This window comes from Microcaecilia unicolor, chromosome 4 (genome assembly GCF_901765095.1).
Source record: "Microcaecilia unicolor chromosome 4, aMicUni1.1, whole genome shotgun sequence".
NCBI lineage: Eukaryota > Metazoa > Chordata > Amphibia > Gymnophiona > Siphonopidae > Microcaecilia > Microcaecilia unicolor.
Window position 1 is genome coordinate 79307674 of NC_044034.1, and position 25819 is coordinate 79333492.

The 25819-nt window shown below is 40.3% G+C and overlaps 1 protein-coding gene across 1 annotated transcript in view; it reads right to left on the reverse strand.

The window, feature by feature from the left end:
• STARD13 (StAR related lipid transfer domain containing 13) overlaps nt 1-24375 on the reverse strand; it is a gene marked incomplete in the record, with an annotated part of 274328 nt that extends 249953 nt beyond the window's left edge. The window contains 1 exon segment of the mRNA XM_030200373.1: nt 24121-24375. Coding sequence (XP_030056233.1) covers nt 24121-24289 — 169 coding nt within the window.
• Nucleotides 24376-25819: the final 1444 nt, after the last annotated feature.

A 25819-nucleotide genomic window follows, 5' to 3' on the forward strand; every position in this document is an offset into this window, starting at 1 on the left:
AAACCCCCATTTCTCCCTGCCCGCAGACCTGGCTGTGACCAGCCTTCTTTAGTGCTGCTGAATATTGGTACGTCTAATAGCGCTTTAGAAATGATAAGTAGTAGTAGTAGTAGTAGTTAGGCGATAACAGGTGATTTAAGTGGGCAGGAGAGGCTTCTTCCTGCTTAAATCACTTTGAATATCGGCCCTAGGGAGTCTAACACCCTTTTCTCTTATTTAGTTAAAGCATCACCCAACTTTCCTAATGCTAAGGCAACCAGACAGCTCTGGTATGCTTAAACCAGGGCAGAGTAGCATTACAAAAGTATATCCGCCCCTCAATGAAGCCAAATTCATGACATAATATTTACATTTAAGCACAATTTGTACTAATTTGTTACAGTATGTGCGGTTGTTCATTCTGAAGTTTCACATCATTGCAGTTTACTATAATTTTCATTGTACAACATACAGAGCAGTAGTTCAGATGTGTGGACTCTGAATAGGTACAGCGTCTCTGACTCACCTACTAAGAATTTAAGATAGGTGCCACGGCAATAACTTTGTACAGAACATGTGTAATCATTAACCGATGTTCAAACACCTAAACAAAGTCTGAATAAAGAAAACCATGAATTTTTCTTGCTACACCATTATGTTTGTTCTCGTTCTACCTATGAAATAATGGCGTTGTTTGGGAAAAGAAAGCAGGAAGATGAAGGGGATGAAAATGATCAAAACATTCCAAGCTGAAAGCGCTGACTACATCATGGAAAGGCCAATGGCTTAACTTCACTTCCAAAAGAAAAAATGAAAACTAGACCAGTTCATAATCACCTTATGGGCATCATCTATCCGGTCACAGACCTTATAAAATTGTTCATTGACAGCTTATTGTGTTCATCCTCAAGTAACAGCTTTTGGACCATTATTCAAATTTCACTCAATTTTCTGCCAAACACAGTCGAGTACCAACTGATCCCCTGCTCATACTTTTTGGGCCTAATTTTATAACAGGACACCTGTTTGAGAAGTCAAAAAACCACCTATTTAGAGACACCAATGAGTCTTTTTAAAATGGGCATCCAGAACCAATACCAATATATAGCCCCATTTTAGACAATTCGTCTATTCCAAAATCTACACATGGAAGTGATGACACATAGATTTTGGACATCATTTTAGAAAGGAGGGTGTGCACACTTAGATTCATTCTAAAATTGATAAATCCACCCCCCCCCCCCCCCCATGAAATAATGTGTAGGTGAGGTGCTACATGTGTTGGTAAAGGTGTTTCCTAAGTGTAAGGGGAGGATCAATTTTATAAACCTACACATAGAAAAATAATCAAAGAAAGCACCTTACGTTATATGTGTGTGCAAAATAGCAATCTAGCGGCAACACGTACACATATAGGGCAGCCACTTTGCAAATTTCCTGATCCCCTTGGAATCGGCTATCGCCCAACAAGCAACCCTCCCCTGATTAGCACACTCCCTGCCATTACCCCCTAATAATCAGCCCCCCCGAATCAGACCCCAATTTTCAGTCCCCTGAACCAGACCCTTCAATTAGCAGCTCCTATATTACACATACACCCCAATCTGCAACCCCACTGAACCAGAACTCTGATCAGCTGCCCTTTAAATCTCCCCTCTCCATGATTAGCTGCCCTCTAAATCTCCCCTCTCCAATGCCCCCTCACCATCAGCCCTTCCAATATTACCCCCCTAGCATTAAGCCTCCCCCCTCCCCCAGAGCCATTCCCCCTCACCAACGCACCAGATCCTCGATCACCATTTCCTGTGGTACGGTTATTCTGATCTCTCCCCCTATCCTCTTGGGCAGCCCCAGACCCCCTACTCACCCCTGGTGGTCTAGTAGTGAGGGTCAGGAGAAGACCTCTTCCACTCCCACCCTGTCCAGCTCTAGCACCCATGACTTCTAGTTGTAGTATCATAAATACTACCGCTAGGGGTCAAGATTCCATATAAGGGCAAAAGGGGAACCACAGATGTGCACTGCTGAGTTGGGTGCAGGGGCGTAGCCAGATCTCAACAGGGAGGGGGGCCAGAGCCCAAAGTGGGGGGCACAATTTGCTCCCCCGTGCCACTGCTGCTGCAGCCACATGACGGTACCTTGGCTGGTGGAGGTCCCCAACCCCTGCCAGCTGAAGCGTTTGTTCCGTGTTGGTCTCGCATTGCCTGCCCTGCTCTGTTCTCAGTTGCACCGTCCACACTCATTTTAATGAAACTGAGAATGCGTGAAGTGTCATGCATGCTCAGTTTCACTAAAATGAGCATGCATGGCGTGATTGAGAAGAGCAGGGTAGGTAATGTGGGCTTCTTCTCATTTGCCGCGTGGGAATCGCTAGCGCAGCTTTGTAAAACAAACGCTTTATGTCACACCTTCTATCCGACTTCAAACAAAGCTGTTCGTAGGCTATCCTAAGTCACCTAATAAAAGGTCAGAAAATTAATTACAAGTAGGCCCTTTTTCAGCCTCGAAAGAGCACCTAATATATGCGATCAAATAAATTTTGGTCATCTAGATTTAAGTGAATTTTCAGCCAAAAATGTAGGTGCTTCAGGAGAGAATCTTTGGCAATAACATCATTGTCATTTTTGGAACTTTGGAAAATCAATAAAAAGATCTGGAAAAAAAATGTAGGTGCTTAGGTTTGGTTAATTTTTTTTTTCCTAAATCTAGGCAGCCAGAATTTGGCCATCTAGAATTAGGAAGCCCATCACCCCCCCCCCCCCCCCCCAAGCAGCAATGCCCTCTCTCCTGATCCCTGATACTTAAATTCACTTCAAGTTACAATCCCTCCATTCCTGAGCTGTGATTCAGTCTCCTAAATTGCCCAATACAAGGAGGTCAGGTTTCCTTTCACTGACCTCTACTGTCTGCATCCTGAATATCCACACCTGTCCTCCAGAATCTGCACTTACCTGGCGGCAGCTTCATTCAGCATAATGTCAAAAGCGCCTGGAGATAAAGTCCTTGGAGCTCACTCTGAGGAAGGGGAAATTGCCAGTGGTGTGCTGTAAGATTCAGTTCTTGTGCCGGTTCTTTTTAACATTTTATAAGCGATATTGCTGAAGGGCTGTCTGGTAAAGTTTGCCTCTTTGTGAACAATAATAAAATCTGTAATAGGGTAGATACTCCTGACGGTGTGAATAACATGAGGAAGGACCTAGTAAAGCTTGAAGAATGGTCCAGAATTTGGCAGTTAAGATTTAATGATAAAAAATACAGGGTGCATTTGGACTGCAAAAACCCGAAGGAACAGTACAGTTTAGGGGGTGAAGACCTTTTGTGCACGAAACAGGATCATTTGTAATGATCTTAAGGTGGCCAAACAAGTAGAAAAGGCAACGGCAAAAGCTTGCAGGATGCTTGGGTGCATATCGAGAGGAATGGTCAATAGGAAAAGAGGTAATGATGCCTCTATAAAGACTCTGGTGAAACCTCATTTAGAATTATATGTACAATTCTGGAGGCCGCACCTTTAAAAGATATAAAAAGGATGGAGTCAGTCCAGAGGGTGGCTACTAAAATGATCAGTGTAGGGGGACAGATTTAAAGACCTCAATATGTATACTTTGGAAGAAAGGCAGGAGAGAGGAGATATGATAGAGACGTTTAAATACCTCGGTGGCAAAAATGCACAGAAGACGAGTCTCTTTCAATTAAAAGGAAGCTCTGGAACGAGGGGGCATAGGATGAAGGTGAAAGAGAACAGACTCAGATGTAACCTGACATAACAGTTCTTCACAGAAAGGGTAGTGAATTCATGGAATGGCCTCCCGTTGGGAGGTGGTGGTGATGAAAACTAACTGAATTCAAGAAAGCTTGGAACAGGCACATAGGATCTATAGGGGAGAGGAAGGGATACATGGATGGGCAGACTGGATAGGTCATATGGTTTCCTCTCTGCCTTCATTTTTTTTTTGTTTCTATGTTTCTTCTTCTGAAAACCCAGTATTAGTGCAGATTGCAGATGAATGGTGGGTGTTCCGAGATCTCAAACTATATATCAATTTTCAGTTTAACTATCTAATAGAATATGAGCTAACAAGATATACTGACGGTTAGTGATAAAGAAGATGAGGCTTTTAAGAGGAGGAGAAGTAATCAAAAGTAGAGGACAGTAAAAGACAAAGGAGAGAAAGAATGTGAGACAGAGAAAGGAGGCAGAAAGAAGGCAGAGATACCCACAAACATATTAGGAGTTAAAAAAAAAATTCCATATTTTGACATGAAAATGTAATTTTAAATTAAAAGTTTACCGATGACAAAAATTTTTCAACCATTGCTTCTCGCCTCTCTCCTGGAAGCACACCTATCAGCTGGGTTTTCAGGATTCACACAATGAATATGCATGAGATACACTTGCATATATAAGAGGCCCACTGTATATAAAAATCTCTCTTATGCATATTCATAATGGGAAACTTGAAAACCCAACTGGCTAGGTATGCCTCCAGAAAAGCATTAGGAAGCACTGTTTTATCGAGCCCAGCATCTTTTTCCTATCTGAGTCACTTGAAAGATCCCAGCAGATCCTAATAGGGTACTCCATTCTCTGTTGCTTCTGGCTAATAATTGTTTTACAGATCTGTCTGCCAAAAATCTGTCCAGACCTTGTTTAAACTCAAATGTGCTACTAACCTTGACCATATTCTCCATCAACAAATTCCAAAGCCGAACTGTTTGCTGACGGAAAAAGTACTTTTCAAATTTGATTTCAATCTACTGCTTGCTAGTGCCATGGAATGTCTTCAAGTAAAGAGCACTCCGTATTAGGGTAAGGAGTACTCCCTATTAACTTCTTCTAAACCACTCTTGATTTTGTAAACCTCTATCACATCCTTTCTAAGTCATCTATTGTCTAGCTGAAAATCCGTATCCTGTTTAGTCTTTCTTTATAGGGGAGCTGTTCAACCCCCTTTATTATTTATGTTGCTCTTCTCTCAGGGTCAGATTGAAATTATGGGCACCCATAGGCAACATAAGGGGGTGGGGGAGAGGAGAGATGGGAAGTCCCTGGAGATAAAAACAGAGAAAAGAAACATAACAGCCGATAGGGTCAAATGGCCCATCCAGTCTGCCCATCCTCAGCAACACAATATCTCCTCCTTTCCCTAAGAGTTCCCACATGCCTATCCCATACTTTCTTAAATTCAGGCACAGTTCTTGTCTCCACCACCTCCACCGGGAGACTATTCCACGCATCCACCACCCTTTCTGTGAAAAAGTAATTCCTTAGATTACTCTTGAGCTTAAAATCTCTTAACTTCATCCTATGCCCTCTTATTTCAAAGCTTACCTTCATTTAAAAAAGATGTCAATGTTGGGCCTACTCTCCTCCTTTTATATCATCCTTTCCCAGCCACCACTTATTCTGCAGAGCAGCCCTGTCCTGATCCTGCAGCAGTGCAACTTCTTAACACCCATCCCTCCTTTACAAGGGCTTCCAGTCACCATGGAAACCTGTTAAAGCATTTGTCAGCTCACAAGGGCTTGTAGGCCCCATGCTGAATTTTCGTTCAGAGTTGATATTGCTGGAAGCAAGACTCTACAGCACGATTGGTGCAAGACTCTACAGGATGAGTGGTGCCATGGCCGCAGGCCTAGATGGAAACATGGAAGCAGCAGCAATGCTCTAGGGCCCATCAAATGTTGAAGCCACAGGCAGTTACTTATGACTAGAACTAAATCTGGATCTGTATTTCCTGCACTTTTTCTAGTTCTGCCTTATGTTTGAAAAGTGGAACGCAAACAATGCTCATGATACAGACGCAATATTATATTCTCTGTTTTTGTTTTCTACTTCTTTCCAAAAAATTCCATTCTAATTATGTTATAAGCCAATTTTGCAGACAGAAGAGAAGATTTCAATGTATTTTGCACACTGACTTCAAGATCCGTTTGTTGTGTGGCAACTCCTAATATGAAACCCAGCACTGCATGCATGATGAAGGAATAGCACTTTATGCACTTGAATGGACTCTTTTAAATTGCTGAGGGTATACATGCATACAACATAGGCACCCAAACCTATGGAATCTCCTTTTATGCAATATACACATAGGCATTCCTAGGGCTGGAGAGTAGGTGGAGCACAGGTGGGATTACCCCTTATGCAGATGGGTGATAATTCTCAATAGATCACTTACAATTAGGCACCGGAATGATGCACACTAGGCGTGGATTCTATAATGGCAGTTGTGTGCGCAACTATTGTTATAGAGTACTAGTGGAAGTCCATAGTTACTCGGCTAACTTTAGGTGTTAACACTTATGCTAGCCAAATGGCTAGTGTAAATGCTCGTGCCTAACTGTAGACAGGTGTGTAAATGCTAATATTCTATCACTGGCGCACATAACTGCCTGACCTGCCCATGTCCTTCTCGGGTCTATGCCATGAAGTTACGCACTGTGGAATTTGAGTGTGCAACGTACTGAATACTTACAGCAATTACACACAACTGCCAATTAGCACCAATTAACACCAATCACAGCCAATAATTTGGTTAAGGCCAATTAGCATCTAATTGATCTATTATGATCACAATTATCCTTATTCTATAACTTGTGCATGCAACTTTGTGCGCTAGTCACAGAGTTGGATGCACAATTTTATAGAATTAGAGGAGATGAAGGGCAATTCTATAAATGTGTGCTTGCATGTATACACCTCCTTGCACATAAACACAGGGAAATAAAGCACTTATGCATATAAGTGTCCTAAGCATTATTCTATAAGGGTGAGTTTAAGTGCTTTAGTGCATAACTGCAAGAGGGTGTTCATGTGGGAGGAACATGGGCAGGACAGGGGCACGTCTCCCACTTACTCCGGGAGACCATTCCACAAATTCACCACTTTTTCTGTGAAGAAGTATTTTCTCAGATTACTTCCGAGTCTGTCCCCTTTCAGCTACATGCAATGCCCCCTCGTTCCAGAGCTTCCTTTCAATTGAAAGATACTTGCTTCCTGTGTATTTATGCCACATAGGTATTTAAACATTTCTATCCTATCTCCTCTCTCCTGCCTTTACAGTATACAGTACATTTTGCATTTCCATGCTGAATTTACACACTCACAGTTACACCTGGTCCTTATGGGGTAACGTGCGGGTGCAAACTTTAGGCACACCAATGCTGACTTACACTGATATAGAATAGTCACTCAGGTTGGTAAATGAGGGCATAAGTTTGTTCCTGAGGCAATGGAAGGTGAAGGAGCATCAGTGGAAAAACCAAGATTTCAACCCTGGCTTCCCTGGTTTTCAGATGCCTGATTAGCCACTAGCATAGAGAGAAGATATTTTCTTATTTAAGCATTTGGTTTTAGAACACAAAGAGGCTCCTTTTCAAAGCACTTATGGGCCAATGATCAGAAGCAAACACAGGCACTAGAGGCTGTTAGCGCCATACTAGCGCCTGCATTTGCTACCACCCCATGATCAGATCCCCCAATCATGTGAAACAAGCTCACGGGCTCTGAATGCAACTAGCATGCAAATGAATGCAAAACAGGGCTCTTAGCGCAAATAGCATGCAAATTCATGCTAAACCTATTCATCCCCAATGATCAGCAACCAGCGTGCCAAAGATTGGCTCACTGGCCGCGGCAAACCCTACACCAGCTCGGAGCTGGCGTTAGGGTTTGCAGACTATTGGGGAGGAATAGTGAGCCCTACCCAGGATTCATTTGCATGCTAGCAGGCCCCCATTCCCCCCAAATGCAACAGCCCCCTGGAGGAACCCCAAACCGACCTCCCCCACGACACAGGTTCAGGGGGCTGGAGATCCGGTGGGTCTCCCGCCCACCCTAACCCCCCCCCCCCCAGCATCCCTCAGATGTCTCTGGTGGCCCAGTGGGCTGCAGGTCAATCCCCCCCCCCACCTGGTGGTTTAGCGGCCCTTCCCACCCCTCTACCTTCAGTTGGAGGATAGAGATGGCCTTCACACCATATAAGGGTGGAATCATATTTAAGACTTTGTGAAGGCATTCAAACCGCATTCAGTTTTTGTACAAAAGTCTCAAGAGTGTTTTTATCCTTCCTTCCTGAGAGCATCGAGCCACTAATGTGTAGCCCAAAGCTCCTGAGGATCAATGAAAAGGGGATGGTACTTATTAAAAAATAGTTCTCAACTCCATGATCCTCTTCCATAATACCTTGCAGTCCTCCTAAAACTACTGCTGACAAACATCACAGATTTTTGGCTTTTTTAAAACTACAACTTAAGGCTCTTGAAGCATGTTATGATTTGCTTGCCCCTGCGTGAATGAAAATTACCCACAACAATTTTACCAAAACGTATACAGACCCTCACCAATTTGAAAAATACATTGAGGATCAAGAGGCTTTGGTTTTAATGGACATTTGAATACTTACAAATATTCTCAGTTGCCTTATTGTTAAGTGATAAGTGAGTTACATCAACCTTCAGACATTTCTTCTTCATTATAGGTTGTTCTCATGTCTTGACTAAACTAGGATACCTCAAAAGTTTACGTTATTTATTGTTGGATGATGTTAATCTCTATTGATATTTTTTGGGTCCTCGATCTTGACTCACTGAGAGGCATATTTTCAAAGCACTTAGCCTTCCAAAGTTCCATAGAAACCTATGGAACTTTGGAAGGCTAAGTGCTTTGGCCTCCCCTTGGGATCCAACCCCTTCAATTCTGTCTCTCCCTCTGGAGCGTTTCTTTGTGGCCAGTGAACAAGGGTTTTCTTTTCTCTTTTTGCTGTATATATTATGTATACTTGTTCAGTTTATATCAGTATCCTGGTTTTAAGAGCTATGATTAGCTTATGTGAATTGCTGTTTCTTCTTATTGTCATTGCTCTAATTTATCATTGTTCATCAGATTACAACTTCAAGGGAATTTAATTTGCCTTTCCCTTTGTTTCCTGTTATTAGTACTCTTTATTTACAATGCGAATGATATTTCATATTATTTTTTCTTATTTACAGATATTCTATTAGATATTATGGGGCCTTTTTTGCTAATGCATGCTAATGGATTTAACGCATGCTAATAATTAGCATGCACTAAATGCTAAGATGCCCATTATGTTCTTATGGGCGTTTTTTATGATTTAGCATGCACTAATCGTTAACATGCTCTAAATCTATTAGCATGCCTTAGTAAAAGGACCCTTTGTTTTCTAACTTTTATCTATTTTTAATTTATATCTGATTCATCTTTATTGTTAATCTGATGATTTATAATGTAGTTACATTTAATGTTAAATGCATTAACAGACCCATTAAATGCAAGAAGATTCTTATATACCTATCACAATTGAAAACTCATGTTCCTTTTATTCAAGAAACTCATTTAAATGCACAAGAATCTGTTAAACTGAAAAGGGATTGTGTACAAGATTGTGTCTATTCTGCTGCTTTAGATAAGAAAGACTATGTGGCAAATCTTATTTGTAAACACCTAAATTATACACTTGCCCTCAAATTCTATATATGGTGCCTAAAACTGAGTGCATTAATTTGGCCATATGGCCAAATTGCACATACAACTTGATTAACAAGCCAGAGTCGATAATTAGTACTTAACAAGCAATTAGCATCACTAATTGGTTTTAATTAGAATTTACACACACAACTTTCTAGGTGTATTCTATAACGTGGTGCTCATAAATTCTAAAGTGATGGACTGGGCAGCTTGTGAGCATTCAAAAAAAGAAACTATGTGTACTGTTATGGAATATACCTAATCTATGCCTAAGTTAGGCACAGGTATTTAGGTCTGGTTTTAGGTGGCCTAAATGGGTGCATCTAAATTTTAAGTGCAAGAACAGCAGATGTGCATATTCTATAAAGTGCGCCTAACTTTAGATGTAGTTTATAGAATAGCATTAAGTGAGTGGTTTTTCAGTGATGATTTTTCAGGAACCATATATAGAATTTGGCCCTTACCGCCCACCTCTCAGATTCTAATGGTTGGTGGGCACTAGCTCTCTTAACTATTGATGTGAAACTCTATGCATTTTTAAACATTAATGGCCCTAAAGTAGATAATACCACATATATTTATGACTTTAGATAACAACTCACTGTCATAGGCAGATTATTATATAGTAGGGGGTGACTTAAATTTTCCAATAAGTGGTTATACTTGATAGGAAATCTACTACTGTATGACGTCCACTCAAGTCTCAATTACTCTTCAAGAATTATCAGATTGAACTTTAGTTGACTCTTGGTGCCTGACATACGCAACTGAACTGGATTATACTTTTCATTCCATTCCACATGATTCATATATGCGGTTGGATTATATATACATTTCGAAAGATTTAGTACCGGAACTTAAGGAAACAAAAATAGAATCCAAACATTTGTCAGATCATGCTTGTGTGACAATAAAATTGGAACTCCCTACATCTGCTGACCCATTAAAAATTTGGAGGTTTAATTCAGTATTATTAGAGGATGAAGTCTTTGTAGCTAGGGTTAAACACTAGAGCGAAGAACAGTTTTTAAATAATATGATTGATGAGATTGCATATCCATCAATTTGGGATGTCTATAAGTGCTATTTAGGGGGGGGGGGAGAGGGGTCAAATCATTCAATATATTGCTTTTAAAGCTAAGAAGGCTCATTTGGATCTTCAGAGATTGGAACAAAAAAGTAAATCTCTGGAATTCCAGTATTTGTCCACTCCTATGCCGTCAGTGGGCATGCATCGTCATAAGTGAAAATTTCAGTTCTCATCATTAATGTCAGCCAAAGCCTTCAATTATGTTGAGTGGCAGTACCTATTTTACACATTACAGTGGCTTAATTTGGGTGATTCCTTCATAGATATGGTAAGAATTCTATATTTCAATTCAACTGCAAGATTGAGGGTGGAGGGACAATTAACCTCCTCATTCCAACTTACAAGAGGGTTGAGACAAGGCTGTCCTTTAACCCCGTTCCTTTTTAATCTTGCTTTAGAACCACTGCTGATGAGGCTGAGAGCCTCCCCTAACATACAAAGTATAACTATGTGCAATTTTGAGGTGAAGGTTTCAGCCTTCGCCAATGATGTTTTGCTTTATATATCTAACCCACATCAAACTGTACCTAATTAACTTGAACTACTATGATTTTTCAGAACATTATCTGGATATTCTATTAATTGGGACAAAATGGAAGTGATATCTCTCAATATGCACTGTACTCAAACATCAATAGTTCATTTTGGTTTACGATGGTGTCCACAGAAAATAAAACATTTAGGTATAATGTTTCAGAAAACTTGAAGAAACTCTTACGATAAACATGTCTAACATTCTTACGAAAATCAGGAGTACTTGCTCATCATGAACCTCGCTATATCTGACATGCTGGGGATGACTTGAAGCTATTTTAACAGTAGTAGCTCCATGGTTGATATATATATTGGGGATGATTCCTCTCAAATTCCCCATTTCAATCTTCAAGCAAGTTGACAAAATACTATCATAATTTCTATAGCATTTGAAGGTGCGATGGATTGCCTTAAAGACATTGAAACGACCCAGGGGCATGGGAGGTATTGATTTCCTGACTTTCATAAATATGCTACAGCCATGTTATTAAGAGCAGCTTGCTAGTGGATACCTGTTTGGTTGTGTCTCGAATGTAGCATGATATCTGCATTACGTCTTTCATTGCTGGTTGGTACAACTGCTTTTCTACCCATACAAGGTTGGCCTACTATGGTGGCTACTTCTTCAGATATAACAAACCTTGAAGCCAATCTGAAAATTCCACTTCATAAGATTACTGCTATCCCATTGCTATGGAGTCCATTGTAAATTAATAAACAGAGAGGCATATTTTCAAAGCACTTTGGGAGGCTAAGTTCCATATGTTTCTATGGAACTTTGGGAGGCTAAGTGCTTTGAAAATAAGCCTCAGAGTCTACTGTTAATTAATAAACGGAATCCATAGGCAGTTAAAGGTATCTGGACTATATCTGACTTATGGTCTCTAAGTGGCTACTCTCGTTTCCCAAACTACAGGTGAAATACAATTTACCACAGTTCCAATTATTTAAATATATTCAACTGAAACGCTGTTTGTCTAAGTTTTTACATTGGTAATTATACCTCTTACTTCTCAGAAGCCAGAGATCCTACAGTTATTGACACAGGGAACACTAGAAGGATGTTGTGCCTCTAAGTTCTTCAAGATTCTGTCTTCTTGTGCCTCTAGGAAACCCCTTGCTATTCAATCCATCTGGGAATTTGATCTTAATTGTTCCATGACTTCTCAACAGTGGTCTTCTCTCTGGACCAAAATAATTATATTCTACTTTGACACTTCAATCTCTTTTTTTTCCTTCTTCATAAATCATACTGGACACCTATCAAACAATCTCAAGCTAAAAGTGTCGATACCAATGTTTGCTTGTCTTTTCAACAATACCCTGGAACTATGCTACATATGATATATATGAATGTGCACTTTTACGCCATTATTTGACCTCAGTGTGGAACACTATTTCACAGATATTATCAATTAAGTTGTCACTGTCCTCTAGTGTACTTATTTTCCGCTCCAATCTTCTACCTGATGAAATATCTTGAACTGTTAAAAATCTCTTTCACATATTAATGGCCTTGGCTATTAATGTTGTATTAGCAAATTAGAAACACACTGACTAGGCCTCTGTCAGTCAATGGTGGAATTTAATATGTCAGATAGCTAAATATGAACACAGCATGGCAGAATGTAGAAACAGACGAGTAACTATAAACGTCTGTGGTTACCAGTCATGGATTACTGTGTTATTGACTGAGTTATCTATATTTAGTTACAGTCATTTGTATAGCTTATAATTTATGATATTTCATCTGTAGTACCAACTACATATACCATCCCCCAATTCTATAAACATCATCAAAAATTGTACAAATTTGGCTATGCACTTGATTTCCATGTGCAATTTAATTTAATAATGAGCTAACACCAACAATTGGCTTTTTAACATCCAATTGTTGGTACTAATTAGCTTTAATTGGCATTTACACACATAAATTAAGCCTTGGCCTCTGCACCTAAAATTTACATACGATCTGAAAAAGGAAGTGTGTAAATGGGAGGGTCATGGGCATAACAGGCGTGTTCCTAAAATTAATGCGTGTTGTTATAGAATAACGGGGATTCACACCTAATGTAGGTGCGTACATTTGTACCACACTTCATTTGGTGTAAATGGCCATGCCTAAAGTTAGGTATGATTCATGGGCATAAGTGCTATTCTATAAACTGTACCTAACTAACTATAAGCGCAGCTTATAGAATAGCACTTTTTTGGTACCAATTTTTTGGCACCATATATAGAATCTAGCCCCATATATTTAACTAGTAATTATGTTTCTGTAATGTGATACTGATTGTACATAGTTTTTCCTTTTTTTGTTCATTCTTTTTAAAATTCCAATACAGTTTTGAACAAAAAAAGTACCATTTCATCTCAGACAAGGCTCAAAAGAAGTGACGTACAATATCAAGTGAAACTGTAATTATCAACTTATATCCAGAATTTGGAAAAAAAAAAAGGTCAAGAATTAACAAAGGAACACTGGATGTAAGAAGGAGGTGGTTGATCACCATAGGGGCTGCATAGCAGGAAGGGCTGCCACTTAAATATCATGTATACAGTACTTTTTTTTGGGGGGGGGGGTGGTAAATGAATATTTAATGTACTATTTTACAAAGTAAGAAAGTACACATAAAAATAAATAGTTACAAGTGCAAAGTACCGTGTCCCTTTTGTAACTCGTTACAGGCAAAAGAACTCTAAAATGTAATGAAGTAATATAGCAAAGTATTTTTACTTCATTACAACCCAGCCCTGGATTTAAATCTTTCTGTCTGAAATAGTCTTTCTCTGAGATTTTCAATTAACATCTTCCGCCTCTTTGTCTGCACTTCCATACTTCATATCTATGGCTGTGCAATTCCTCCCCCCTCCTTTCTTTTTCCATTTGTGATGTACTATTTTTCTGGTCTGACACTTGTTTCTTTCTGTTCTTTGCATTAACCTGGACTGTAAACCCCAGTCCAATCCTCATGCCTTTGTGTGAGGCACTATAACAAATAAATGCCAGAAAATATATGTAGGACGTACTGAGTAAAAGAATAATATTTGTACTCCAAGGGCCCTGTTTACTAAGCAGCATTATAGGTGCGTTAACATTTTTAATGCGTGTTAACCATGTACGTGCCTACAATATCCCTATCGGCACCTACATGGTTAGTGCGCGCGCTGTGTAGGTGCACTAAAAACACAAACGCACCTTAGTAAACAGGGCCCCCGAATGTCATATATGTTTTCTTTTCATCAACAGCGAAAATACGTTATTAAAGTTTAGTGCAAAAATCAGACATTTAGTAAGGGTGCCCTTTCAACTAAGGCCGTACTGAATATTCATATTTGATTTGGCCCAAAATAGTGTCCCAAATACATTATTCGTATTTGGCCAATTAGTGATTTAAATTTGAATATGAATAATCCGGGGCTCTACTGTGCTAAATCCTACTGACATAAATGCTTGATCTCTGATTTCATGTTGCTTCTTTTATTATTTGTTATGTTAAAGCTCAATGTCCCTAATTCATATTCAGTGTTCATATTCATCCAAATAATATTTTTCATTTGTATTTGGCTGAATAGTAAAATATGCTATTCGGTACAGCTCTATGAAATTCAACCACATCCACATGCATCCTCTGAAATTCAACTGACTCTGTTATGCCTAAATTATTTTTAAGTATACCCATAGGGGGAAAAAAAAATTCTATCCAGCTTTCTAGTTAATCAAGCTGGTGCAGAAGGTTTACAGAATTACATAATATCCTTCCTCAGAATCAGAGCTTCAGAATAGTATCCAAACACCGCCCGTTCCCAAATCTCACAAACAAATTCATTTTCTTAATTGCCTAGGAAACTATCTGAAGCAACACAGACACAGTCAGCAAAGGATTTGGTATCCCTTTGAGAGGGCAAACAGTCACACTACATGCAACTTAAAATGACATTTTAAAGAAATATAGACACAGTTGTAGATTTTAACAAGTACTTATGTAGGACTAAAATTTAGCTCCTCTACTTCAGTTCTGTGAAGGAAGGACTGTGAATATTTATACCACCTACAAAAGGGAATTCTGAAATTGTACTTCACACCCCCAAGCAAGCAAAGTGATAAATACTAATGTATGTATAACACACTACGTATTATGCTTTCTAGTTTTCATTTTTCTGACAGCTGTTCTCCTTTCTGTGGTGTAGTGGTTCTGGAAAACTCAATTAGCTTATCTATAATAGGGCTAATATTTAGAACGCACTCAATACTGTTTCCATTTGGGGGGGGGGATTATAAATCACCTTTTTTCAAAACTCCCAACATACAATTTTATCAAATTCAGTTGAAAATGTGAATATTTGGTGATGTCTTCACTCTTGAAATTAAACATACCTCTTACTCTGTTTATGATTATACCTTTTGCAACATAGTGTAAAAGCCACATTGAGCCTGCAAATAGGTGGGAAAATGTGGGGTACAAATGCAGCAAATAAAACATGTTTAGTTTTCAAACTTTTCCTATGATTTTCAACATATGGATTAGTAGAGGGTAATTCTATGATGAGATTCTGACTTGTAGGTGCCAAGAATGTGCCTATTACAATCCTATTCTATAAAGAATAGGACCCTACTTTTCTTGATTGAAGGTTAACTACATGCCTATATTTTACAAGTGAGCACTTCCAGCTGGTGCAGAGATTATAGTATTACAAATCGATATGCATAGATTATACTATTTTATAATCTACCCCCCCACCCTGGATTCTATATGGCGCTCAAAACTGCACGCACAACTTAATTAAGCAATGAACCAATTAGCTTCAATAATTGGCTATCAATGAAAGGTGTTAATTGGCAACAATTTGGATTCACGCATGCATCTTGCTAAGCGCTATTCTATAAAGATGCATGCACAAATCTTTGAGAATGCAACAAAAAGGGGACATGGACAAGTGTGTTCACTAAAGATGCACACAGTATTACAGAATTTGGGGGATCCACGCATAACTTACATGCAAGGATTTACACCAGGTTTCAGTTGGTATAAATCCTCATGCCAAAAGTTGGGCATGGATCCCAGTGCTAGGCGCTATTCTATATACAGTACCCAACTCAGAGCGCTATTTATAGAAATGCATTCAGTGCTCATTTGTTTTTTTGGGGGGGGGGGGGTGTCAATTATGGATCTGGTCCTACATGTGCTCACTCATGTTCTATCCAAACTCTGCTCAGGTACCTGGATTTAAAAAAGGTTTGGAAAAGTTGCTGGAGGAAAAGTACATAGTCTGTTATTGAGAAAGACATGGGGGAAGCCACTGCTTGCCCCGAGATTGGTAGCATGGAATACTGCTACTATATGGGTTTCTGCCATGTACTCGTGACCTGTACTGGCCACAGCTGGAAACAGGATATTACTACTACTACTACTTAACATTTCTAAAGTGCTACTAGGGTTACGCAGCGCTGTACAATTTAACATAGAAGGACAGTCACTGCTCAACGAGCTTACAATCTAAAAGACAAGTGTACAGACAAAGTGGGGCAGTCTAGATTTCCAAAAGGTTAGGTGCCGAAGGTAGCATTGAAGAGGTGAGCTTTGAGCAAAGATTTGAAGATGGGTAGGGAGGGGGTTTGGCGTAGGAGTTCAGGAAGTTTGTTCCAGGCATAGGGTGAGGCGAGGCAGAAAGAGCGGAGCCTGGAGTTGGCGGTGGTGGAGAAGGGTATTGAGAGGAGGGATTTGTCCTGCGAGCAGAGGTTATGGGCGGGAACGTAGGGGGAGATGAGGGTAGAGAGGTAGTGAGGAGCAGCAGACTGAATGCATTTGTAGGTAAGGAGGAGAAGCTTGAACTGTATACGGTATCTGATCAGAAACCAGTGAAGTGACCTGAGGAGAGGGGTGATATGAGTATATTGGTTCTGGTGGAATATAAGACGTGCGGCAGAGTTCTGAACGGATTGGAGGGGGGATAGATGGCTAAGTGGGAGGCCAGTGAGGCGTAGGTTGCAGTAGTCAAGGCGAGAGGTAATGAGAGCGTGGACAAGAGTTCGGGTGGTGTGCTCAGAAAGGAAAGGGCGAAATTTGCTGATGTTAAAGAGGAAGAAGCGACAGGTCTTGGCAGTCTGCTGGATATGCGCTGAGATATTGGTCTTGAAGGAACACAGGTCTGACCCAGTATGGTTGTTCTTATATTCTTATACCTGCAAAGTACACACTAGTGAACTAGCATATACAATGGCGCATAGCCAGAAAATATTCATGTGTATACACATGACAAGAACACTACCATTTACATGTGTTCTTGCTAACTAAATCTAGGCAGCTCCTTAAAGAATTACCCCCAAACTCCCTCATTTTATAACTCACCTAAATTTAAGCTGCTTTTGCACAATGAAATTTATAGAATACTGCTGTCCACATTAGTAAGAGTATACTTACATGCATTAATGGCAGCGTCTAGATTTGCACACCAAATTTGGACACACTCTTGAGATGCACATGCAAATTAACTGGCTAACGAGCCAATTAAATCAATAATTGGGTGCTAACAATTGACACCCATTAAAATTTGCGCATACAACTGACTGCATGCTCTTCTATAAGGCGTGGCACCTAACTCTAATAGCGCATAACTCAAAAGGGGGTGTGGCCATGGGAGGAGCATGTCAGGGGCGTTCCAAAAACTTACATGTGTTTTTGCAGTATACTGCCTCAATGTACTTAACTTTGGTGCCAGTATTTATACCAGATTTCAGCAGGCATAAGTCTGGTGCCCAAAGTTAGGTACAGGAATCGGCATTACGCGTGATTCTATAAAGGGTACATGTCCTTTATAGATTCACACTTAGTGCCAGTTTTTTCCAGCACTGTAATTTCAGCACCATTTATAGAATCCCATAGTGCATAAATATAATGAGGGGGGGGGGGTCACAAGGGGGCTATAAGCAGATCTAACAGTTATGCTGGCAACTTACAGAATACTGTAATTTATTTATTTATTTGCTGCATTTGTATCCCACATTTTCCCATCTCTTTGCAGGCTCAATGAGGCTTACATTATGCTGCAATGGCGATTGCCATTAATGGAATGAGAAGCACAGAGTATTATTACGATTAAGGCACATAAAATATCAAGTAAATTAGAAGTAAATAAATAAAAAATTCATATCAGGTATATGAGATCAAGGATAAAGTATAACGTTCAATAATAACAATGTGATTAAAGTAACCAAATTAAAGAGTTCAATGTTGTGTGTGTTCAATGTTGTGTTATGTGTGTAAGTGCTGCATTTAGGCATGCCCATTCACACCAGCCATAGATTTGGTGTAGCTGTTTGTGCCCACATTTATTATTTGTAGCATTTGTATCCCACATTTTCCCACCATTTTGCAGGCTCAAGGTGGCTTACATATTACCTTAAATGGCATTAGCCAATTCCAGTCTGCACAAATACATGGTTTGGATTAATTCAAAGCGATATTGTGATAGAATGAGGTACATATATGGTAGGTACAGTTGGGGGGAACTTAGATAGGGAGAGGGGAGGAAGAGTCATGTGATGTCCATTACGGTCTTTGGTTACATTGTGTCGCAGATGTCCAGTTATTTTATGTTGGGTCGGTAGGGTATGCTCTTTTGAACAGTTCTGTCTTTAGTGCTTTCCGGAAACTTAGATGGTCGAGCGTAGCTTTTACTGCTTTTGGCAGTGCGTTCCACAGTTGTGCGCTTAAGTATGAAAAACTGGATGCATAAGTGGATTTGTATTCGAGTCCTTTGTTGCTCGGGTAGTGGAGATTTAGGTATGGTCGTGCAGATTTTGTGGTGTTTCTAGTTGGCAAGTCTATGAGGTCTGTCATGTATCCCAATGCTTCACCGTAGATAATTTAGGTGTGTCAATGCTGAGTTTACCCTAGTATCCTGTAAGAACACCTACACATTAAAAGTGTTCACTACCCACACCTAGTTCTACAGGGTGAGGCCAAAAAAAAAAAAAAAGTAACCCCTAGAGTTTTTCCCATTTTCTCAGCAACCACTTTGAATTTCAATGAGAAATTTTATGTACTTATTTAGTGATCTTACTTATGTATTAATATTAAACAACATTTAATTATCTTAAGCTATGTTGATGTTACTGATATTTTAGCATTACTACCTGGAATTTTTTGCGTGTTAAAAGTGTTTTGAGCTAAAACACAGTAACATAACATTATTCAAATGATACAATTAACAATGTATCAAAATTTCACAGTCACTGTGAATGCTCAAAGTGTCCTCCCCCAGCTTTAACACAGGCCTTCAGTCACTTTGGGAAGTTTTTTACAGCCTTGTCAATCGGCCCTCGTGGCAGACTGGTCGATTATATGCAGTACTTCCTTGAGTTTGGCAATTGTTTGTGGCTTTAGGTGGAGCTTGTGATAGGTCTCCAACATTGCTCCCCAGATAAAAGTCTGCATCACTGTAATGTCATTAACAGTAAGCTGGCACCCAGGGTTTTGTTCTTCTTCAAATAATGGTACTTTTACAGTGCAAACATTTTTGAATGCTTGAAAATCGCTGGGTGGTCATGCTAAAAAGTCTAACTTCACTGTGCTTAAAGATAATCTCATTTCACTCATCACATAAATGTAGATAGTAACAAAAAATAAGGATGTAAAATTTCACGTTGAAATTCCAAGCAGTTACTGAGAAAACAGCAAAAAAACTGTAGGTGTTACTTTTTCTTGCCTCCCCTTGCAGAACTGCCTCCAGTGTGTTCACAGGTTTACCTTCCTACCTCATCTAGAACAGTGTCTTCCAGTCAGTGTGCCACACACACATACAGGCTGCCCAGTCCTAAGGTCCAGATAGCACAAAGGCTCTACTCTCAGCATTTTGGAGCAACAACAGATATCAGCAATGGCTCCTAAACATCTTTTCTGAGACCGTCTGCAGTCACACATGCCTCCCTTTCCCTGCTATAGCACGAACCTAGGATGTGAAGGGAGTTAATGGGCAGCATGCAAGGCATGGATAGTTGGGCCCCTCTTTGAGAAGCACACACATTGCATAGAGCATTTTCTCTTCCCCCTCCTGAGCATCATTGAGTCTTTCAGGCCCTGTCTTATCTCCAGGCTGAATGAGATGGAGAGAAAGAATGGAGGGCACTGGAAGTGACTCACTCTGAGTATTAGGAACAGCAGCTGTACAGGAGCATTGACAGGTGGCAGCCAGGGTAACTAACTGTGCCAGCTGCTAGCAACATTTCTTTTTAAGTTGCATATTAGGGCAGCCTGGCCATTGTGATGGGTTCATGTGTGCCTCTGCCCCTTTCTCTTTGGTTTTAACATATGAAAGAGATATGGATGGGGTTTCCAGTGTTTCCTTAGCACTTCTTTGGGCCACATGAGTTCACTCTTTCTTTCTGCAAAGCTGTGGAGATCAGTGTGCCACATAATTTTTTGCTAATACAAAATTTTCTTGGGCTTGAAAAGGCTAGGAATCATTAGTCTAGAAGGTGTTTAGTATTTTCATACAGCAAGAGGTTATATTGAAGTTTCTGTTGAAAGAAAATTACTGCCACAGCGAAATAAACTGAAGATATAGCAGTTCATGATGCAATGAAATGTAGTTAAGGCCTACTAGACAGTCAATAAATCCTTAGTCCTAACTGGCATTTTTCCTTTTATTTTGTGACTTTTTATCATGAATGCATCATCAGCCTGCACAGACCAACCAGACACCGAATTGTAGAATATGCCACGGATGGGGGTGTGTTGCAGAGTAACAGAAGGAAAGTTAACTGTACCAGGAGGTTGGGGAAAGGAAGGAAAAGTGAATATGCTAGGTGAGGGAGAAGAAAAGGTAATTGTGCCAAAGGAGGGAGGAGAGAGAAGGAAAGGAAGTGAACTACTGCTGGGGGTTGTGAAGAGAGGGATAGCAATTGTGCCGGGGGTGGGGAGGGAAGATAGTTATGTGGGAGCAGGAGAGAGAGGGGAGGAAAGGAAGTACATAAGTAGATGAGTATTGCCACACTGGGACAGACTAAAGTTCCATCAAGCCCAGCATCCTCTTTCCAACAGTGTCCAATCCAGGTCGCAAATACCTGGCAAGATCCCGAAAAGGTTCAATACATTTTATGCGACTTATCCCAGAAATAAGCAGTGGATTTTCCCTAAGCCAATTTAACAATGGTCTATGGACTTTTCCTTTAGGAAGCCGTCCAGACCTTTCTTAAACCCCGCTAAGGTAACCGCTTTTACCACATTCTCTGGCAACGAATTCCAGAGTTTAATTACACGTTGAGTGAAGAGGAGTGTGGTAGCAGTGTTAGTCCACTCTTAAGGTTATCAATAGAAATCAAACAAAATAAAACATGGAAAAGAAAATAAGATGATACCTTTTTTATTGGACATAACTTAATACATTTCTTGATTAGCTTTCGAAGGTTGCCCTTCTTCCTCAGATCAGAAATAAACGTTGAGTGAAGAAATATTTTCGCTGATTCATATTAAATTTACTACTTTGTAGTTTCATCGCATGCCCCCTAGTCCTAGTATTTTTGGAAAGAGTAAACAAATGATTCACGTCTACTCATTCCACACCACTCACTATTTTATAGACCTCTATCATATCCCCCCTCAGCCGTCTTTTCTCCAAGCTGAAGAGCCCTAGATGCTTCAGCCTTTCCTCATAGGGAAGTCGTCCCATCCACTTTATCATTTTCATCGCACTTGTCTGTACCTTTTCTAATTCCACCACATCTTTTTGAGATGCAGTGACCGGAATTGAACACAATATTCGAGATGCGGTCGCACCATGGACCAATACAAAGACATTAGAATGTCCTCACTTTTGTTTTCCATTCCTTTCCTAATAATTCCTAACATTCTATTGCTTTCTTAGCTGCTGCAGCACACTGAGCAGAGTGTTTCAACATATCATCAACAACGACGCCAAGATTCCTTTCTTGGTCGGTAACTTCTAACATGGAACCTTGCATTATGTAGCTATAGTTTGGGTTCCTCTTTCACACATGCATCACTTTGCACTCACAAGGAAATTATTGCCATGGTTTGGAGAGGAGTAAGATATGTAAGTCAGGGGATGAAGAGAAGGGAAAGGGAAGGTGATAGATGTCACCACATGCCACTGTCAGGATGTTTAGAAATATACATCCAGTTGGAAAATATATTAACTTCCTATTATTTGGTGATATTAGCATTGGCCATTTTTAAAAAAGAAATAACTGGCAGCTCCATGTGGAATGCTAAATCTTTTTGAACTCTAGATGTTTGATATGGTGGCATCCTTACATAGTAAATTTTCGGAAAGCACTAAAGACAGACCTGTTCGGAAGAGAATACCCCACCAACCCAACATAAAAATACCTGGACACTTGCAACACAATGTAACCAAAGACCGTAACGGACATTACCTGACTCTTCTTCCCCCTTTCCCTCCCCAAGTTCCCCCCAATTGTACCTACCACACATGTACCTCATTCTACCACAATATCACTTTGTATTCAGGCATACTATGTATTTGTTCAGAACGGAATTGGCTAACACCATTAACGGTTATATGTAAGCCACATTGAGCCTGCAAAAAGGTGGGAAAATGTGGGATACAAATGTAACAAATAATAATAAAAGTAATATAGTAAATAACAGCAAGTAAAGACCTGTACGGTCCATCCAGTCTGCCCAACAAGTTAAACTCATTTTACATTGTATGTGATACTTTATACCAGAGTTTGATTTGTCCTTGCCATTCTCAGGGCACAAACTGTAGAAGTCTGCCCAGCACTGTTCTTTTACTAAGTTCTGAAGCTAACGTGGAAATCCCTTAAAATTTACACTCCAGCCCACCTGCACAAGATAAGTTAGGCGGTGATAATTTTTATTACATGACAGTTTGGTAAAGTACTGTGGTAGCCATGTTAAGCCACTTTAAAGGTTAATAAATAAAAATAGAAAATAAAGTGATACCTTTCCACTGGATTCACTTAATACATGTTTGACTAGCATTCAGAGGCCAAGACAGTATGAGCAAAAGATAACAATATCAGAATATATAAAAGCATTCCAATGAAAATCTCAAGGGGAAAGTTAAGACATACTGCATGAAAATTACTTTGGCAGACATCTGTGTTTTTACCCAAATGTGTATCCTAAAGTTTACATTAGCAAAGCACTGACACAATATGTGAAAACATGAAGTATGCTTGGTGACCTAGTAAGAAAATAATCCAGCATTTCTCTGTCACGCTTTGCAAAGCAATCTTCCAGTTAACTTTCTGTTACCTGTTTTTGTAATTACTTACACCAGGCCATTTTTCACACTGAATTGCAGGAAATACTTTTGCACAGCCTGCCACAAAATTACTACCTTGCTCAATTGCTCTAGCTTAGCACAACTTGAGAAACACTCCTTCTTTTATATATTATAGTTTTGAGGAAATTGAACCCCCTTGACTCTTCAAGAATAAGAAACCCCATATAGCAAATATTGATTATAAATGAAGTTTGCTTTTGTAATCCTGTCTAAACAGAGAAACAATAAGTGAAACATTCAGAAAGATGCATTTACAGTACCTAGACACCAGTAATTACATATTGGTGCATTTTGGCTTTTTGCATAGCATAGATATATATTTGTACGTATATACACATATGGGCCTGTAATTCAAAGGATTTGCTTCTGATTTAGCCTCTTTGAAAATTGACTAGGTAGGCCTAAATTTACAAGCATGGCTTTTAAGCCTTAAAATTAGGATGAATTTTCAGCTGAAAACGTTGGTTCCCAAGTTTAATTGAAAATAGGTCACACATTTAGTAGCTTAAGAGCTTACGTTTAGGAGTTCAGCTGTTTTTTTTAATTCCAATATCAGGCTGATATATGTATATTTTTATTCTGCATAGTTTTAAAATTAGGACGTATTAAATAAGTACTGTGGATAAGGCTCAGCATACAGAAAAGTGATACCTTTCCCTTTATAATTTGATACCACCCCTAGGGGCAAACTGCCTAGCTAGAGAAAGAGAATTCCTCCATAACTTACCTTGCTGAATTTTAGCCAGCAGCTGCTGGCGTGCCAGAATGCGGCTCATTCTGTAAGGTGAGCGTCTCTTAGACTCCTCATACCAAAGCAATAGCTCCTGGCCCTCAGGTGTCAAAGAATTTAGACAGGCACAGCCTGAGCCTGAAGTCATGTTCATCTGCATAAACATTCTGCACCCTGCAAACACCACCTTTCGGATCCTGGGCGGCAGACCCCTAACAAGCGAGGAAACAAGAAAAGAGCGATCCAAGGAGCTCCGAGGAGTAAAAGTACATTAGAGCCAAAAGACACTGAGCGCTGACAGCTCCAACTCAGGATGCCAAGCCTCGTCACGTGACCGAGACGGACCTATCAGCGGATGGGAAGAGACACCGTCCATCTCCGAGAGTTAAAGCGAAGTCTTTTCAAGCGTTTGCGATCCCACCATGCTGAAGGCAAACACATGTCCTAATGACATAGTTCAGAGCTGACGAAGCAATGAATCGCTGGGATCGGAAAGGTTGGGGGCGGGGTGGGGGGAAGGAGCACCTATTTCATATTGCAAAATTCCTGAGTGTCAGTGTGCCTAGGTGGTGGAGAAATCTCCTCTGCTCTGCCAAAGAACCTGGTGCTGCCAGTGCCGAGTCATCGGTTAATTAGTAGGATTGCTAGTTTTCTTCTTAATCATACCACAAAGTGCCCGAGGAAAGCAATTTAAAGAGGGCTGTGAGTCAGACAGCTACCTACAGCTCCATAAACAGCACCAAAGAAAAGGAAACTTTCCCAAAAGGAAAGGCACCCTGTAATAACAGAGCCAGGCTAGAAGTAAACAAAAGGCTCCTGTTGTGAAGTTATTTACTTTTCAGTTCTATAGGGGGGAAGGGGGGAAAGGGGATGTATTTTTATTTATTTTATTACATTTGCAGCTGCACTGGATTTAGATGAGTTATTTATTTTCAATTTTTATGTGATTCCCTGCCTAGAGCATCTTATAACCAGCAATTAAAATGAAACAGAAAAAAAAGTTAAAGAGAAAAGGTAGAACTCATGTCACAGCATTGCTACAGACATTTTGGGTGCAGAAAATTCTACAATTTTTTTTTTTTTTTACAGCCCTTCTGATTTGCACAGCCAGATTTAGAGTTTTGCTGCCCTTGGTACTGATGCCAGTTCCCCTCCCTCTCTCCAGATCTTAGAACATTTCCTCCCCACCTCCACCATCATCCAGTTGTTTCCCTTTCATGCACAAACCTCGTGTCACTTCCCTCTGGCAGTGTCAAGAGAAAGCTGAATGAAGGTGGATTATCAATGAGGATGACATGGGGTGCAGTGGGAGGTTCACTGGTAGGCAAACAGCTGTTGTTTTTGGATGTTGTTAAAGGTTGAAATAGGGGGGCAGAGAGAAAAAACCGTCCAAGCAGATTTTGGCGTTTCTAACACTTCAACATTTTTCTGCCATAATGGAAGAAGGCAAAAATGTCCAAGGCTAAAAGTTGAGAGACCATATGGCATGCAGGCAACAGAGGGAGAGACCAAATCACTTGTGAGACAGGGCTGAGTTCTGCCCACCCAACTTGGGCCCAGGCAGTGGCGATCCTAGCCGGCATGACACCCGGGGCGGATCGCCAATGAGCTCCCCCGGGTGCAGCGCGCCCCCCCCCGGCGAAATGACACCCCCCTGGGTGCACGCTGCTGGGGGGGTGCCGCGGCACGCGCCTGT